The sequence below is a fragment of the Anolis carolinensis genome, chromosome 1 (genome assembly GCF_035594765.1).
Source record: "Anolis carolinensis isolate JA03-04 chromosome 1, rAnoCar3.1.pri, whole genome shotgun sequence".
Taxonomy (NCBI): domain Eukaryota; kingdom Metazoa; phylum Chordata; class Lepidosauria; order Squamata; family Dactyloidae; genus Anolis; species Anolis carolinensis.
Window position 1 is genome coordinate 128363559 of NC_085841.1, and position 18919 is coordinate 128382477.

The following is an 18919-nucleotide window of genomic DNA, read 5'->3' on the forward strand; positions in this document are numbered from 1 at the left end:
GAAAGGCCCCAAGTTCCCCCCCCCCCTCACACACACACATACCCTCACATATATACAACAAACTGCCAACTCAACGCTCAAGTTTCAGTGTTCCTGGTGAAATGGGCTGTACTCAAAAAAATTAAATTACATTTCCAAGTCTTCAAGATGCTTCATGTTGTTGTTCATTATTGTTCATTGCTGTAGCCACAACAAACTAACATTTATCTCCCCCTCCAGTTAGAAATTAACAAAGCATATATATTAATGAATAAAACAAAATCAGTTAAAATTGATAAATTCAGATCATAGAACATTTCAAAAAGACTTTGCTTCACTAATGAAAATACTTTTAACTTCTTTTTTTTTCACTTTTTCATAAAGCCCTTTTATAGTTCCCAAGGAGAAAATGTCCTCTTTAAAACCACTTCGAGCATTGTGTCACGTTATGCCTAAGAGAAAGGGAAAAACTTTATGGTGGATCACAAAAACTCCCTTTTCACCTCTGTAGATCACTACTGGGATATCAGCTTAAAATTGATCATATATAAGATTTTCTCCCACTTTGTAATGAAGCATATCCAATCTTTTAAAATACATATCCATTCCAAGGTAGATTTCATCAATTGCTCATTTCTTGTACCTTTTTTGTGTGTGTGACTGTTATACATACAATATTCTTCAAAGGGAAGCTTTTCCTGTTAAGTCCAAGGGATAAAAATGCTTCAAGAGTTTTAAAGTTCCATTTAGAAGGCATTCACTTGAGCTATTGTTACCACTGATCCTAACATTCATACTGAGCAGCAGAGATCACTGATCCATACCTGTACATCTATCTTTCAGGATTTGGAGGTACTTACTGTGAAATCGACAACAATGAGTGTGCTTCCAGTCCGTGTAAGAATCAAGGTCGTTGTGTGGATAGGGTTAACAGTTACAGGTGAGGAAAAACACCCCAAAGAATAAAAAATCTCAGACAGGATTTGGGAAATGTTTCAAAAAGGGATGGATTACATGGCTCTTGTTTTTAGTTATGTCATATTTATGAGCACCTCAATTTGTCTTTGATAACTGCGGGTTGTACCACAAATCTTTCTCAAACTGTCTATATTATATTTCTTTGTAAGTTTTAATGATGCCATAAACCAAAAAAAGTTAAATTATGATACTTTAGTTTTCTTTTAATTCTCTTGGCATTAAAGATTCTTTGCAGTTCACTCTATGTCATCTTTCTCTCCAGGTGCCTCTGCAGAGAGGGCTTTTCGGGGACACTGTGTGAAGTAGAGATTAATGAATGTGCATCAAATCCCTGTACAAACAGTGGAACATGCATAGATCTTATAAACAGGTTTGTGAGAAAAATCAAGCCTTTTCTTTCTAATTAAAAATAATTTCACTTATACAGAACATGCAGATTATGAGACAAAACAAGTACACTATACTATGATCTTTTACTGCCTAGGGAGTAAATATGCTTTTCAGTAAAAAAAAAATGGCCGAAAGTATGGCTGGGGAACCTTGGGTCTCTAGATGATTTGGTCTTCCACTTTCAAAACGCACTCCCAGCTGTGGCTCAAGATATTTTAAAGGTGATGATAGAAGAATAGTGGATAAATCTATAAGCAATCCTAAACGATAGCAGTAGAATGGATCCTCCAGTATACTTCTGAAACAGAGGGCCTTTTTTGCAGTGACATCCTGGTTAAGGAATTCCCTCTCTCTGGAAGCCCAATTGGCACCAACATTGAAATTTGGATTTTTATTAAAGCCTTCAGGCTAAATTGATTTTATCCAGACAACACATGTTTTATGGATCAAAATTGTTTTAAACACTTTTTATATTGTATATGTTCAACTGAGAAACGGAGCCCATGGAGGCGCTATGGGTTAAACCCTTATGCTAGTAGACTGCTGACTTGAAGGTTGGGTTGCTGACCTGAAGGTTGCTGGTTCTAATCCAATCAGGAGAGCTTGGATGATCTCCCTCTGTCAGCTCCAGCTTCATGTGGGGACATGAGAGAAGCCTCCCACAAGGATGGTAAAACATCAAAATATCCAAGCATTTCCTGGGCAGACGGCCAATTCCCTCATGCCAGAAATGACATGCAGTTTCTCAAGTCACTCCTGACACAAAAAAGAAAAAAAACTGAGAAATTATTTAATATAAATAATTTTAAACATTTACAATGACTTGCTATTGAAAATTGGTTTTATTGTAACCCACCCTGAGGCCTTTGGATAAAGGGTGGAATAATACATCACTCTCTCTATATTACCTTACTGGCATGGGAAATAAGTGCCTCTGTATGGAAGTTTGAGCATTCTTTAGCGTTTCCCTTTTTTGGTATGGGGATATAAATTGATTTTTTCCAATCTGATGGCCAATCTGGTGTTTTCCATATTTGCTGGCATATGACATGCATCACCTTGACAGCATCACCTTCCAAGATTTTAAACAGCTCAGCTGGGATCCCATCGTCTCCTGCTGCCTTGTTGTTAGCAATTCTTTTTAAGGCCCATTCAACCTCACTCCTCAGGATGTCTGGTTCTAATTCACTCACCAAACCATCAAAGCTATCCTCTATATTATTATCCTTCCTATATAGATCTTCTGTATATTCTTGCCACCTATTTTTGATCTCTTCAGCTTCTGTTAGGTCTCTGCCATCTTTGTTTTTGATCATGCCCATTTTTGCCTGAAATTTGCCTCTAATGTTTTTGATTTTCTGGAAGAGATCTCTTGTCCTTCCTATCCTATTGTCTTCTTCCACTTCCATGCATTGCTTGTTCAAAAATAGTTCCTTGTCTCTCCTGGCTAACCTCTGGAATTGTGTATTTAATTGGGCGTATCTCCCCCTATCGCTTACTGATCTAAGCAGCATGCTTATTGAATGCTGATAGAGCATTGAGGGTGCAGCTTTTCACCCTTTTCTTTGTCTTTGACAAATCCTTTCATGAAGAACTTTTCCTGGATAACAGATAAATTATATATTGTTACACAGACTGGCAGAATTTTTAGTGTCTTTCCACACAGCCAAATAACCCAGAATATCAAGTCAGATAATCCACAATATCGGCTTTGAACTGGATTATCTGAGTCCACACTGCCATATAATCCAGTTCAATGTGGATCTTATACAGATGTGTGGAAGGGGCCCCAGCTAAGATGTAGGTGAATAGTCATCTTCCGACTCTTGACAACCATCATGGTTTTGTGGTCTGAATCAGAGATTACAAGAAGAATAAATGTAATAATGTGTTGAAGCCATCCCTAATGGAGCAGTGGTAGGATGACCCTAAGGGATCACAAATATCATACCACTTCTCTACTGAGTGGTTTTGTCTTTTTATATATATGTAGCCTATTTAGAATTAACTTCCCAAGGTTCCTGGAATTTTCCAGTCTACTTAGTGAATCACCATCATTGTCTAGTGGGTAAAGTGATTTGGTGGGATACATGCTCTGGGAGTCTTTCAGTGCAATCCTATTTTGAAAATCCATTTACTCTATTAGGAAATGACTTTATTCACTGCAGGATTTGACAAGGAACTGTTTCAGGAGAGGTTTGGGTTTCTGTGAGAGATGAAAACGGTTGCACCCAGTTGAGTCTCTTCTGCTGATTGAAAGATCTCTGATTCAACAGAGACTTCCTTAAGTGAAAAGGGAAGACAAATTTCTTTTTCCTCTGGATATTCCCGTCCCTTTGAAGCCATCAGAACTTGGTCATCCGCAAATCTATTCCAGAAGGCCGGGGATCCTTTGGAACAGTATGGGAGTAGCAGAAGAACCTGTATAGAAAAATAGTAAATATCAGTTTTCCCTCTGCTAATGGAAATCTCTGGTGGAACAGTGAAAATACACAATTGGACACAGTCAAATGGTCAAAAAATAGCCATTAACTTCTCTTTTGCCCCCCTCCCTCTACTATTACTATATTAATTCCATCCAGTATCACATAACAATTACTGTTCCTATAAATATATTTGGGATTTATTAGGCAAGAAAGAGACATGGCTATTCAAAAAAAAAAAAGATCCAGAAGTGAAAGAACCCCTTTCCAGTTATTTTGATAGGGATGTTTTCAACCTGACACCAGACTGTAATAAATAGCTTCATGATCTAGTAGAAAAAAATAGTATTGCTCATTTCTGTCCTCTGAAATGTTCCTATATTTTCTCATAATAGGTTCCTTTGCAACTGCCCACCTGGCTACTATGGTTTACTTTGTGAGCTGGATGTAAATGAGTGTGAAATTCTTCCTTGCTTGCATGGTGGAAGCTGCTTCAATCACCCAGGGGGCTATCAGTGTGTCTGCGCTCCTGGCTTTACAGGTACAGTACATTTGCAGAATGTTGCAGAAAAAATCAGAACATCTAAGCTTTGGAATACATCCCAGGGTTGGCCAATGTCAAGGATGAGCATAAGAGGTCACTGGCTTCTTGAAATACAAATCAATGTTTACCCCAGCAATTCTTGGATCTGCATCTTGTTAAGCATCTCTGGACCTTATTTACGTCATTTCTGATTTATTGGTTCTTTACCAATCCAGATACTTAGCTGAATTACATTAAAAGAAAGGTTACACAGTGCAGAGCAAAAATCAATATTCTGTGAATTGAGCCAAGAAAAATAATTATTAGTATAGCTCTTGAGTATGTTTTGCAAATGCATATATCACACCCCTTTTTCAGATTTTCCCATTTTTATCACCATTTGTTTAGTGCTTCAACATAAATCCAAACAGATGAAAAATAAATTGATCAAAATTTGATATTAAAAAGAAACTCTTTTACATTTGAATTTCTTGTTATTGAATGTCCAGCTTCCTTAATTTGCTCTACTAAAAATTTAGCAGAGATGAAGTTCTTTAAAGTTACACAAAAGCTATAATGCTTTACTTACTGAAGTGTGTAGTAATGAAATAAGTGAATCCTCCTAGTAATAATGTTAGTGTTCATGATATATGACTGATATCTTATAGATAATGTATACTAAGGACTGGCAATTATTATTTTAATAATGAAGTTCATAGCTAGATAATATTAGAGAAAAAGTATATTCACTATATTTCCTATATTTTGATCTCCTGGAACTTCTAAGATTTCATGCCCCCCATCAGCTCCAATCCAAATAGCCAATGTTCAGAGGTGATGGAGGGACTCAGTAGGGGTTGAGGTTTGAGCATTGGGCTATGACTGTGGACAGAGCCGGCCCTAGGTATTTTTCAAGTGTAGGCGAACAACATTTTGGCGCCCCCCCCCCAAACCAATCACTGAAAAATAAAAGCGTTGTATAAGCGAAAATGTTTGATAATAAGGAGGGATTAAGGAAAAGCCTATTAAACATCAAATTACATGAAAATTTTACAAATTAAGCACTAAAACATAATGTTTTACAACAAATCAACAGAAAAAGCAGTTCAATACCTTGCGGAGGCAGGCCGCAGGAGACAGGAGTTGCCTCGATGGCGCCCCCAATAAGATGGCGCCACAGGCAACTGCCTAGTTGGCCTGGTGGTTGAACCGCCTCTGACTGTGGAAACCAGGGTTTGAATCTACACTCAGCCTTGAAACTCACTGGGTGACCTTGGTCAAGTCATATTCTAAAAGTCTTAAAGAAAGGCAAAGGCAAACTCCTTCTGAACCCAATTTGCTGAGAAAACCTAGTAATGAGTTGAAAACTACTTGAAGGCACAACAACAAGGGATGCAAGGAGCCAAAGTTTTCATCCACTTCTGAACTGAGAATTAGAAAGTTCTTAAGGTGTATCTCATTACTGCCATCTCTGATGGCACTCAGCAGTCTTCTATGGCTTGTCTGGGTCTGTGTGCCAATGTGGTCACCCATGCTGAAGAAAGTTTCATCAGTAGTATATCAACACTGATGATTTACCTGAACAACATACAGTCTTGAAGATCATATTTTACAACTATAAAATAAAGATAAAAGTTTTGAAAAGTTACTGTTTTGGACCTGAAATTACACAATTATAGCATGGCCATGTTTATTGGACAACAGGCTTGGAGAAAAGGATGACCAGGGACCTCTTCATATGGCCCAGGGACATCATGCCATTGTGCTGAAAGATGCTGGTGAAAGGGAAGGCATGCAGGGTGGGGATGGGACAGGGCGTGTTGGCATCCACCCCCTTTCCCACATCATATAGGGGAAAGGGGAGGAAAGTGCAGGTAGCTCCATAGGAGCTACCCAAAACACACTTTCCTCCCCATGGTGGTGGAAGAAGCACCTTCTGACACTTACCCTCCACTTTGGGAGGAATGTGGGTGGGGCCTGCTGAGTGTCGTCTGATGGCCCCCTACAGTCCACATCCAGGCTACAAAGAAAAGCAGGAAAATGGGGCTAAGGTGATTATTATCCCCCCCCCCTTCCCCTTAGCAAGGCTCTGCCATTTCACCATCAATGGAACATAGGGCAAGCCTTCAACCAGTCTTCACCAGCCCTGTTTTCAGCTCCATGCTGTGGATTCTGTGAGAATGGTGATTAACTGTGTGGAAGATGGTGGCACTGGACAGAACTATGGGATGCACAGCTAGGTCATATTGAGATTCTGATCATTTGGTGTCAAGTTGTGACATGGATCACGGTTTACATGTCTATACCAGATAGGGAATGAAAGAAGTGTTCTAACTCTGTTAGATAAGCACAGATTGCTGTGGCAGGTGATTTACATGATCATCAAACTATTCATAGCTCATCAACCATTTATTGCCTTCCCAGGGCATACAAAAACACAATTGATTTTGCAACATACAAAAGGTAAAATCAATTGGTAGTTCCAACTAGTGGACCAACTAAATCCATTGTTGAGTGATATATTGACTCATAATTAAGTCTCATTGAATAGGTGAATTTAAACATATTGAGATTATCAACTGGATATAGATAAGTATATCTGCCTATAAAATATCTTGAATATATCTGGTAGAACTTCATTCAGATCAATAGACTCATCTGTATATCATCTATGGCTGTATGTCTTACAGATTATTCATCTGGTTGTGGCATAATTTTCTAAGACTTTGTTTTATTATTGCATTGTATCTATTCATGAGGTCCCTTTCATAAGATTCCTATTTCCCCCTTTTTGATTGCCAAAGTAAGCATTAAATTCTAACAGAAATTGATGTTGTTATTGAACTTCATTTATATTGCTTGTGACAAATTATGGAAAAACACTTTATAACCTCAATGCAAAATATTTTCATTAGCCAGCCTGAAGGAAAATGGTATTTCAGAAACATGTAAACTATGAGCACAGGGAAATGCACAATTCCCATCATGCAGTAAGCTGACACTCAGCACTGGAAAAAAAATTATTGACAGCTTGAAAATTTGAGAAACTTGTATTTTGAGAAAGGCACTATGGAGCTATGATGATGCATGACTACTTTCTATGTTTTATTGGCTTTATGTCACCTAATTCATAAGAAACAAAAACATATTGTTTGTGAGGGTGCCAACCTTCTCCATTTTGGATAATGAAAAAGACAATTTAAAAAGTCAATATGTCAGCAGTTTAAAGGCACTAGATTTATGAGGATATAACCAAGCAATATATTTAGCTGATTAAAAAGCAAATATGTTTCCAATGGCCTCTTCCTACTTTAATATACATGTGTGTGTGTGTGTGTGTGTGTGTGTGTGTGTGTGTGTGTGTATATATATATACATATACATACATATATATAGAAATATCTACACATATTTTGCACCAGGGAGATCTGATATGCAGGCATTTCTTCAACAGCATTATATCCAGTGTTGTCAAGTTGTGGCAACTTGTAAGCAATGCAGGGCACTGTCTTTGCTCTTGCTTTGTGTACATATAAATTATCATACATTTTTGTTTTCTTGTCTGTTTGTTTTCAATTCAAAATTAAAGCAGCATAAAAATTGCACACATTATAACAGTTGCAAAAATATGAACAGAATACAATGTTACCATCCCTTATCTGGAATTTAAAAGTCCAAAATACTCCATAGTCTGAAATTGTTCACATAAGTAGATGAGATATTGGCATGTTTGCTTCTGGACGGTTCATTGTACCTTTAGACTTTAGTCCCCTCTACAAGATATCATAATGTATATATGGGGGAAGGCGTTGAAATCCAAAATATTTCTGCTAAGGGATCACTTAAGGCAGGACTTCTCAAACTGTGCTCCGCGGAGGCCTTAGGGATCTGTGGGTGATAGAGAGGCTCCATGGCACCATGCTGCTTCCCACTTCTTTCCTCCTGAGAAATGCAGAGAAATTAAAGTTTTGAGCTATCAGAAACAACAGCAGCAGTACCCTCCTGGGGCACAGACCATTTCTCCTTGCCTCCCTTGCTTCCCAGGCTCTTCCTTGCCACCCAGACCCCTTCGCTGTGCTTCCCTCACTGAACAGACTCTTTTTCTCACTGCTCGCAAAGTGACCCATTTAAGGTGGAATCAGGTGTCAAACAGGGATGTGTTATTGCCCCAACATTATTTTCCATCTTCATTGCTACAATACTTGATCTTGTAGATGGGAAGCTTCCCACTAGAGTGGAAATTATCTAACGGATAAATGGCAAGCTATTTAACTGAAAGCCAAACCCAAGGGCGCTCAACATTTGTTATAGAACTCCAATATGCCAATGATAATGTAGTCTGTGCGCATACAGAAAAAGACCTACAAGCCACTCTAAACACGTTTGCAGAAGCATATGAGAAGCTTGGCTTCTCACTAAACAATGAGAAAACTAAAGTGTTCTTCCAGCAGTCACCAGCCAATCCCTCTGCAGTAGCAGAAATACAGCTTAATGGTGTAATGTTAGAAAGTGTTGACCATTTCCACTACCTTGGCAGCCACCTCTCCACAAAAGTCAGATTGACACTCAAATACAACACCACCTGAGCTCTCCAAGCACAGCATTTTTCCTAATGAAGCAGAGAGTGTTTGAGGATCGGGACATCCATAGAGATACCAAGGTGTTTGTTTATAAAGCTATTGTTATCCCAACCCTGCTCTACGCCTGTGAAACGTGGATGATCTACAAAGATCACACTCACCTCCTGGAACAATTCCCTCAGTGTTACCTCTGAAAAATCTTGCAAATCTCTTGGGAAGACAGGCGGACAAATGTCAGCATGCTGGAATTAATAAAGACCATTAACACTGAAGCGATGCTCCCACACCATCAACTCCGCTGGGCTGGCCACATTGTCCGAATACCCGATCACCATCTCCCAAAGCAGTTACTCTACTTCCAACTCAAGAATGGAAAATGGAATGTTGGTGGACAGGAAAAGCAATTTGAAGATGGGCTTACAGCTAACCTGAAAAACTGTGGAACAGACACTGAGAACTGGGAAGCTCTGGTCTTTAAGTGCTCTAGCTGGAGGTCAGCTGTGACCAACAGTGCTGTGGAATTTGAAGAGGCATGACTGGATGGCAAAAGGGAGAAATTAACCAAGAGCAAGATGCATCAAGCCAAACCTCATGCGGGTCAAGAATAGGGCTCCACAGTCACTATGTATCCACCACAAGGACACTGCACCTGGAAGACAATCAGACTTGGATAACCAGGAATCGCCTAAGTAAGAAAGAAAGTTGTTGTTGTTATTATTATTATTATTATTATTATTATTATTATTATTATTATTATTGTATGACACAGTAAACAAGATAGATAAGCTGGTTTTCGTATCACAAAATCACAAGTTGAACACTTCCCAAGTGTCTAGGACTGTGTGATGTATTTTCGGATGATGCGTGCAGATCCCAGTAGGGTGGCTTTTTGCAGTTGGCAGATCGTAATTTTGTCAATGTCTATTGTTTCCAAATGCCGACTGAGATCTTTTGGCACGGCACCCAATGTGCCGATCATCACTGGGACCACCTGTACTGGTTTCTGCCAGATTCTTTGAAGTTCAGTCTTGAGGTCCTGATAGCGGCTGAGTTTTTCCTGTTGTTTTTCGTCAATCCGACTGTCACCTGGGATGGCAACATCAATGATCCAAACCTTTTTCTTTTCCACAACTGTGATGTCTGGTGTGTTGTGTTCCAGAACTTTGACAGTCTGGATTCAGAAGTCCCACAGTATCTTTGCGTGCTCATTTTCCAATACTATTGCAGGTTTGTGATCCCACCAGTTCTTTACTGCTGGGAGGGGGTACTTGAGGCATAAGTTCTAATGAATCATTTGGACCACGTAGTTGTGCCTCTGTTTGTAGTCTGTACGATTTTCTTACAGCAGCTGAGGATATGATCAATGGTTTCGTCAGCTTCCTTGCACAGTCTGCATTTTGGGTCATCAGCTGATTTTTCGATCTTGGCCTTAATTGCATTTGTTCTGATGGCTTGCTCCTGGGCTGCAAGGATCAGGCCTTCTGTCTCCTTCTTCAGTGTCCCATCGTGAGCCATAGCCAGGTCTTCTCCTTATCAGCTTTTCCTTCCATTTTGTCAAGGAACTTTCCATGCAATGTTTTGTTGTGCCAGCTGTCAGCTCTAGTTTGTAGTGCGGTTTTCTTATACTGGTTTTTTGTCTGCTGTGCTTTGAGGAGTTTCTGATTTTTGACTTCAATCAAAGCAGGTTCTTCACTTTGCTTTACATATTCTGCCAGGGCATGTTTTTCTTCTTTGACTGCTTGTTTTACTTGTAAGAGTCCTCTTCCACTTGATCTTCTAGGCAGATATAGTCAGTCAACATCACAGCGAGGGTGCAGTGAATGAAGAATGGTCATGAGTTTTCTTGTTTTTCTGTCCAAATTGTCCAGTTCTGCCTGTGTCCAGTTTATAATGCCAGCAGTATATCTTATGACAGGTATGGCCCAGGTGTTTATGGCCTTGATGGTGTTGCCTCCATTGAGCTTGCTTTTGAGAATTTTTCTGACCCTTTGTGTGTATTCTTTGCTGACCACAGTTTTCACATGTTCATGCTTGATGTTGTCCAGTTGTAATATACCCAGATATTTATAGGCCTCTGGTTGGTGACTGTGAAGGCACGCTGGGGGAAAATGGCTATCTCTAGGTCTGGCTACCCAAGCGGCTTCGGTTTACCTTATAATTATACCTCAAACCCCAAAGTAAATACTCTAGAAGCTGATTAAAGATAACCAAAAATATTGTTTATTGAAAACAGGAAACAGTCCTTTTAATGTATTAGAAATATTATGAGGTAAAATCACTGAAATTATACAGAAATAAAACTATATTGATTGAGAATGAAAGCTATAGAGACTATAAAGGATAAACACACAAGCTATGAGGAAAGGTAGGTACTAGGCTGTGATAAGCACTATCTATAATGACTATAATGACTCTGAGGTAAACTATCAGCTATAACTATGTGGTAAATACCAGCTATAGTGAACTATCTATAATAACTCTGAGGTAAACTATAAGCTGATAAGCTATAAGGTAAGTACATAAGGTAAGTACTTTACTATGAGGTATACTATCTAAGCTACAGGTAAGTACAAGGCTATGAGGTAAACTGTAAGATAAGTACGTGGCTATGATGAGCTCTATCTGTAATGGTAAGTATGAGGCTATGAGGTAAATACCTAAAGCTATGATGTGACTATAAGGTAAGTACATAAAGCTATGGTGGTAAGTACAAGGCTATGAGGTAAACTGTAAGGTAAGTACAAGGCTATGAGGTAAACTGTAAGGTAAGTACAAGGCTATGAGGTAAACTGTAAGGTAAGTACAAGGCTATGAGGTAAACTGTAAGGTAAGTACAAGGCTATGAGGTAAACTGTAAGGTAAGTACAAGGCTATGAGGTAAACTGTAAGGTAAGTACAAGGCTATGAGGTAAACTGTAAGGTAAGTACGTGATTTATGTTGCCTGTTTGAATTTGCCAGGTCAAAGAACCCAGACCAATTCTAAGACCTATCTCTAAGGTTTTTCTCTGGAATGGCAATAGGAGGGAAAAAGCCTCTAGAGATTAGCTCCCAGGCTGAACCATCTCATCCAAACCTAAAGGGGAGTCCCAAGCTCCACCCCCAAAACAGGAGCCAATGGAACATTCCTCCCAAGAACAGCAACCAGGAAATAAGCAAGGGAGGGAAAGCCAAGTAGGAGAGCACAGTGACCCTTTATTGTTTGGCCATTAGGCATATTTATGCCCTCACTTTCAATTATTTTTCCCTTCTTCAATGCCACTGTTGAACATTTGTCAAAACCAAACTCCATGCTTCAAAGGCAGTAATAGCTTGGGACTGGAGAGACAAAAAAAATGGAATATGGTGAATTGGAATACCAATTTTTTTGACCAGGTCCAATCAGAAATTATTGCAAATGTAACCTCTGAGGATAAGAAGGAAGATAAAATGAGGAAAATTAAAGAGAAATGGACAATATATTCGGATTGGATAAAAAGTGGCGAAGCCAATGTAACTATTGTACAGAAATGGGAAAAGTGCTCATGGATGGAGTTAAATTTCTAATGCAATTGTGGTAAGGGGTAGGGATGGGGGAGTGGAGGGGGGAGGGGGAGGGAAGGTGAAAAAAATAATAGAATATATATCAATATTAGATATGTGAGTAGACAATATAGAAGGGAAGAGGATGGAGAAATGTGATAATAGATAAGTGATGTGTAGGTATGAACATTTGTATTAAATGTGCAATATACTCACAACATGAAATATAAGATAATATCAATAAAAATATATATTTAAGAAAAACCAAACTCCATGCTGATATCAGTGCTAAAAATCCGGACAGTGTTAGTCAGAGACTGGATTTCAGTTTCCATTTTCCCATACAGCTTCAGGTCATCCATGTACATCAGATGCAAAATTTTGTGAGATTTCTTAGATGTTTGATTGCCGAGATTTGTTTTTTGTAAGATTGTTGACAGAGGGATCATGGCAATAATGAAAAGCAGAGGGGACAATGAATCTCCCTGAAAAATTCCTCTTCTGATGTTGACAAGTCCATAGCTTTCATTTCCTACAAACAGTTCCGTTTTCCAAGTGCCAACGTTTTTACTGATCCCGATGGCGTCCAGGCACTTGATGATCCAGCTGTGTGGGAGTGAGTCAAAGGCCTTTTTGTAGTCAATCCACGTCATGTGAAGATTAGCTTTTTGGCTTTTACAGTTCTCCATAAACCCCCCCCCTCCGTAGGTGCCACCTTGCCGCAGTGGGGGGGGGAGCTTAACTGCTCCAATGACGCTGAGAGCTGTGCTGGCGGTAGTGTAACTACCGGCAGGTCCAATAAGCCAGAGAGGTCTCAGCTGAGGAGTGGAACTAAGAGCACCTAACCCATTAGCATTATGGAGAATCAAACCAAAACAAAGTCTATACTGGCTCGGTCATCGCCCAGGATAAAAAGGACAGTGGTGGATGCTGTTGATTCTGGACACCCATCGACAAGTGGGCTATAGAATCAAAATACAAATGAACAGCCACAGAAGCGGCAGAAATATACAATGCCAGAAAACTGCACAGTTATGAAATGCTATTATTATTATTATTATTATTATTATTATTATTATTGCTACTACTACTACTACTACTACTACTGCTACTACTACAAAGGCTGGATGGTCAGCTGTTGGGGGTGTTTTGATTGTGTTTTTCTTGCCTGACAGAAGGGAGTTGAACTGGATGGTCCAGGGGTCTTCCACTGAAATACTGTTAGGTTTATGTTGGTTAAAATTGTTTTTTTATTTTAAATATTTTATTGTGTTGTTCTTTCTTTTTTCTTTCTTTCACTGCATGAATTAGTTCACACAAACACACTCTGTCCATCTGCCCCTAGCCCAGACCATGCATATATATATATATATATATATATATATATATATATATATATGAGAGAGAGAGAGAGAGAGAGAGAGAGAGAGAGAGAGAGAGAGAGAGAGAGAGAGAGAGAGAGAGGGAGGATATAATATATAATATATAAATATTTCTGGAGGCTCCACAAGAAACTTATGCTTCAAAAAGAGCTCCACAGCTAAAAAGGTTTGAGAATCCCTGAACTAAAGGGTTCTCAAACTGTAGGAATATACAAGTCAAAATTGTGCATCTTTCACAATGTCTGCAAGCTAATGTGATAAACCTCCATTAATGGAATATTTTTTTAAAAACACAGACCTTTTTCCTGGAAAGAATAGCAAAAATGTCTTGGAATGATAGAATAGAAAAATTTAAAAGTCACATTTTCACAAACATTTCTTACATGTTTTGATCCCAACCTGATTTTATTAGAGTAAAATTAGCTACTGATTTCAAATGCCTTCAATAAGAAAATTAATTATCTATAGAGTATTTCATCATACAATGGTGAATAGCTTATTGTTTACTATCCACACCCACAGCTAGAATAGGCTGCTCAGATTGTTAAGTCAAGTGTGCTTTCATTACTTACAAAGACTAATCAAATATATTGAAAGTGATTAAGACTCTAACTTAAACCCACAAATACTAAGAAAGTTTGGAAATGGAGATTAATCCCACAGTGCATAGACACTGTGGGGAGTCATTCTTGATGTGAAGAAGTTTCTTCCTGGTTCATGTAGGTACTAAAAGTATAATCCTTATCTATATATTTCCATATTTCGGGAGCTCAACAGAGACACAGTGTCTGTAAGCATATGCTACAGAGTTTATTTTTTTCTTATCAGCCTCATCGTAATGATTTCACAGTGGTTATATGGTAATACTTTTTCTCCAGCTTTTTGTAGGCCATTATTCTCCAGGAGGGTAAATGTTTTGACAAGAGATAAAACTGACAGCCAATGTTAGAAGAAATTTTGGGCAAAGATTAATATATGTACAGGATGTCTCTGAGTTACAAACATCCTACTTACAAATGACTCATAGTTAAGAATGGGGATGAGTCAACAGGATGTGAGAGAAATATCCCCCTAGGAAGGGAAATTTGCTTCTGAAAGAATTATCACAGGGAAATGATATCTCAAATGAAGCTTTATCATCAATCCTTGTTTCCATAACAAGCAATTTCTTTCAAAATCCAATTCTCACAGGGACATAAAGTGAGTTGAAATTTTCTGAACAGTGGCACAGACAGCAAAACAAACACCACAGGGGTGTCAACCATTCTGTATGCTATCCAAAGCATCCATGCATATATACTTATACATATTAGACGTGTGCATGGATCTGTTTTAGCCTTTTTCCTTTGGCTTCTTTGACTTGTTTGGCTTCTCTGGACAGCCGTAAAGGCAAGGGCTAAGCCGCCATTTTTTGTTGTTGTTTTTTTTGCCAGAAACGGCCCACATGGCTGCCAGATGCAGCTTCTTCCCTTCTATTCAGAAACACACAGCAAATGCTTCCTTAACCCCATTTCTCAAATCCAGGCTCCCATGAAAGGAACAAAGAAAAGGAGCCCAGGAACAGTGTTTCTTAACCCTCTTGCTCAAACCCAGACTCCTTGAGAGGAAGAAAAGAAAGGGTCCCAGGAAGGGTGGTTCCTTAACCCCTTTCCTCAAACGAATGGAGTCTAGGAAGGATGTTTCCTCACCCCTGTTGCTCAAACCCAGGCTCCCTTGAAAGGAAGAAAGGAATGGAGCCCAGAAAGAATGCTTCCTTAATCCCGTTGCTCAAACCCAGACTCTATTGAAAGAAAGAAAGGAAAGGGTCCCACAAAGGATGTTTTCTCAACCCTGTTCCTCAAACCCAGGCTCCCTTGAAAGGAAGAAAGAAAAGGAGCCCAGGAAGGATGCTTCCTTAACCCCATTGCTCAAACCCAGACTCCCTTGAAAAGGAAGAAAGGAAAGGATCCCATGAAAGGAGAGCTTTGTAAGTTCCCCACTGCCACCAATCGGTCAGCTCTTCCCAGATTTTTTGGCTGCCTAAATGAAAACAGATTTTTCCATTAACAGATTTTTGGGAGGCCCCCGAAAATGGATCTGGATATCCAATGAAATTTGGATACCAAAAACAGATCGCCCTCTAGCCAATTTGCACAAGCCTGCAGCTGCTCAGTCAATTCCGACTCTTCGTGACCTCATGGACCAGTCCACACCAGAGCTCCCTGTCGGACGTCGCCACGCCCAGTTCCTTCAAGTTCATGCCAGTCACTTCAAGGATACCATCCATCCATCTTGCCCTTGGTCGGCCTCTCTTCCTTTTTCCTTCACTTTCCCCAGCGTCATGATCTTTTCCAAGCTTTCCTGTCTTTTCATGATGTGGCCAAAATACTTCATCTTTGTCTTTAGTATCCTTCCCTCCAGTGGGCATTATTCCCTAACTGGGCATTATTTCCTGGAGGATGGACTGGTTGGTTCTTCTCAGGAACTCTCAGGATTTTCCTCCAGCACCAAAGTTCAAAAGCGTCTATCTTCCTTTGCTCGGCCTTCCTTATAGACTAGCCTACTACACACACACACACACACACACATGTATACACATATACACATATACCTGGAGTTAAAGTTTTAAAATGTACCTGTTCTGACGTACATGCACATATTGATCTTAAGAACAAATCTAAAGAACCTGTCTTGTTAATAACTTGGGGACTGCCTGTACATAGATCTGCCAGAGTGCAGCAATCTTCTATTTAGCCTAGCATTCTGCTTCTTATCCTGGCAACCAGATACCTCTGAGGAACCTTTAAGATTTAGAGAAAATTGTAGAGTACCCACATTTCCACTGTCCTCTGAATTTTGGTATTCAGTGGGAATATGACTTAGCATAAAAAACTACATATGAAAATAGTGTTCCTGCACAGTGGTTTTGTACTTGCATGTTGATCTTCTGTTGTCATCTACATACAGAACAATAACTTTGTGGTCTGATGCCATTTTATCTACTGGAACCATATTAATATGGGCTTAATATTGTTTTCAAAGAACAGAATCGTAGAGTTGGAAGAGGCCACATGGACCATCTAGTCCAAGCCCTTGCCAAGAAGCAGGAAGTCGCATTCAAAGCCTCTGCCTCTGCTTAAAAGCCTCCAATGAAGGAGCCTCCACCACACTCTGGGGCAGAGTTCCACTGCCAAACAGCTCTGATATTGAGGAAGTTATTCCTAATGTTCAGGTGGAATCTCTTTTTCTGTAGTTTGAAGTCATTTTTCTGCATCCTAGTCTTCAGGGCAGCAAAAAACAAGCTTGCTCCCTCCTCTCTATGACTTCCCCTCACATATTTATACATGGCTATCATGTCTCCTCTCAGCAATCAATCTATGTTTAGAACAAGAATGAGAGGGAAGTTATGACAGAAAGAGAAGCTATAGCAGGTGAGGAAGAGCACTTTGCCCTCCACTTCCTACCTGTCTTATCCCCCTCTCCCCATCCCATCCCAACCATATGGCACACTACTGTCTGCCTGCCTGCCTTCATTCCCTCCATCCATCCTACCCTCCCTTCCCTCCTACTGCCACAGCCTATTAAACACAAAAGAGGCTGTCAGGTGACTGTAGCACTCTATGCTCACAGTTGGCCACAACAGATGGCAAACTTACCCTGGTTAGTAGAAAGAGGTAATTAGGGATCTTGAGGCAGATGATGAATGACCTGGTGCGGTTAGAACCAATTGCACCCACTTAGTAACACCACTTCTTGTTTAAATATCTTATGTATAATTTTCTTCTAATTCTTGAAGCAGCAGACCTTTTTATTTTTTTAACTGTGATGGAAGGACTTGCACCCACTGAAATGAATTGTAATTACCAGGGGTGTGCAATTTTTTAAATTAATCTTCATAAGTTGTATTAAATTTGTTAAATTTGTACTTATGACACTATATCCAATAGATGGGTGTGACTCGTGAATTTTGTAAATCTCAGAAGTCTCCCAAAGTAAGTTTCATTTTCAGCACAAGGAAGCAAAGCAAAGCCAAAAAGGCTGCCTTTCATTTTTAAATTAATTGCCTCTTGCCATTAGGAGAGGGAAGCAGTAGGTGAGAAAGCAGAGTTCACTGGGAAAGAGACTGAGAAAGTATAGAATTCTGGGTAATGTCATTTTTGAAGGTGAGGAGCTCTATGCCAGGGAAATCAAAAAGTCCTGCCCTAAACTACATTTCCCAGAATTCTGCTCAGCATCAGAAAGCCCCAATCAGGATAGGGAAGAGATTTGTCCCTCTGTAGCAGCAGCCAGCTAGAGTTCCAATAAATTGTTGAATCTACAAGAGAAGGATTTACTGGTACTTCTAGTAAGTAAATTGCTGTGCTGGGCTGGGAAGAAATCTCTAAATGGAAGTTCTGTTAGTTAATATGAGAGACATTTAATGAGATAGCTGTTGTGGCTTTTAAAAAAATGGGGTTTTCCCCAAAATGTTTTAAAAAATTCCTAAAAGCAGTAAATATATGAAAATTTCTGAAAGTTGGGGGCATGATCCCCTGTGCTCTTTTGCTATTGTACGGAACATTCAATGAGATGGTTCTTGCATTTTTAAAAAAATGTTGTTCATAAAAATTTTGAAAATTCTCCAAAAATCTGTGGGCAAATATAGCAAATTCAAAGCTATTCATTAACTAATAAGTTAATTCTGGTCTCCCACTGATGGCACTTCCAGACAGCCCTAAAATCCACACTGAAACAGGTTAAAGTAACCAGCTTTGGCATGGGTCCTAGTCCACACCCCCTCCCATAAGCCCAGGATCCCCCCCCCCATGACTCCATGCCATCCCGACTGAAATTGGTTTTGCAAAAAGCCACCATGAAGCTCCCAATTTACCACATAAAACTTACCAAAAAGGTCTCTGGAAGCCATGTAGTCCGTCCTTGCATCCTCATGGCATGAGAAAATAATGGCTGAGGAGATGAGAGGAGTGAGGGGTAAAATCCCCCCTGCCTCCCCCTCCCTCGCGTCTCCTCATGCATCATTTTCTCACACCAGGAGGATGCAAGGACATACATGGTGGCAAGGGACATTTTTGTTAAATTTTAGGGGGTTAACTGAGGACTGGGGTAAGGGGGTGGGCATTGTCCTACACCTTTGGGCTCCAGGAGCCCAAAAGATTCAAGATAGC

At 39.6% G+C, this 18919-nt stretch overlaps 1 protein-coding gene across 1 annotated transcript in view; it reads left to right on the forward strand.

Annotated features, from left to right (window-relative positions):
- eys (eyes shut homolog) overlaps positions 1 to 18919 on the forward strand; it is an 804562-nt gene that overhangs the window by 145472 nt on the left and 640171 nt on the right. The window contains exons 7-9 of the mRNA XM_062969072.1: positions 823 to 919; positions 1220 to 1327; positions 4166 to 4311. Of these exons, the coding sequence (XP_062825142.1) occupies positions 823 to 919; positions 1220 to 1327; positions 4166 to 4311 (351 nt within the window). The remainder of the gene's footprint in view (positions 1 to 822; positions 920 to 1219; positions 1328 to 4165; positions 4312 to 18919) is intronic.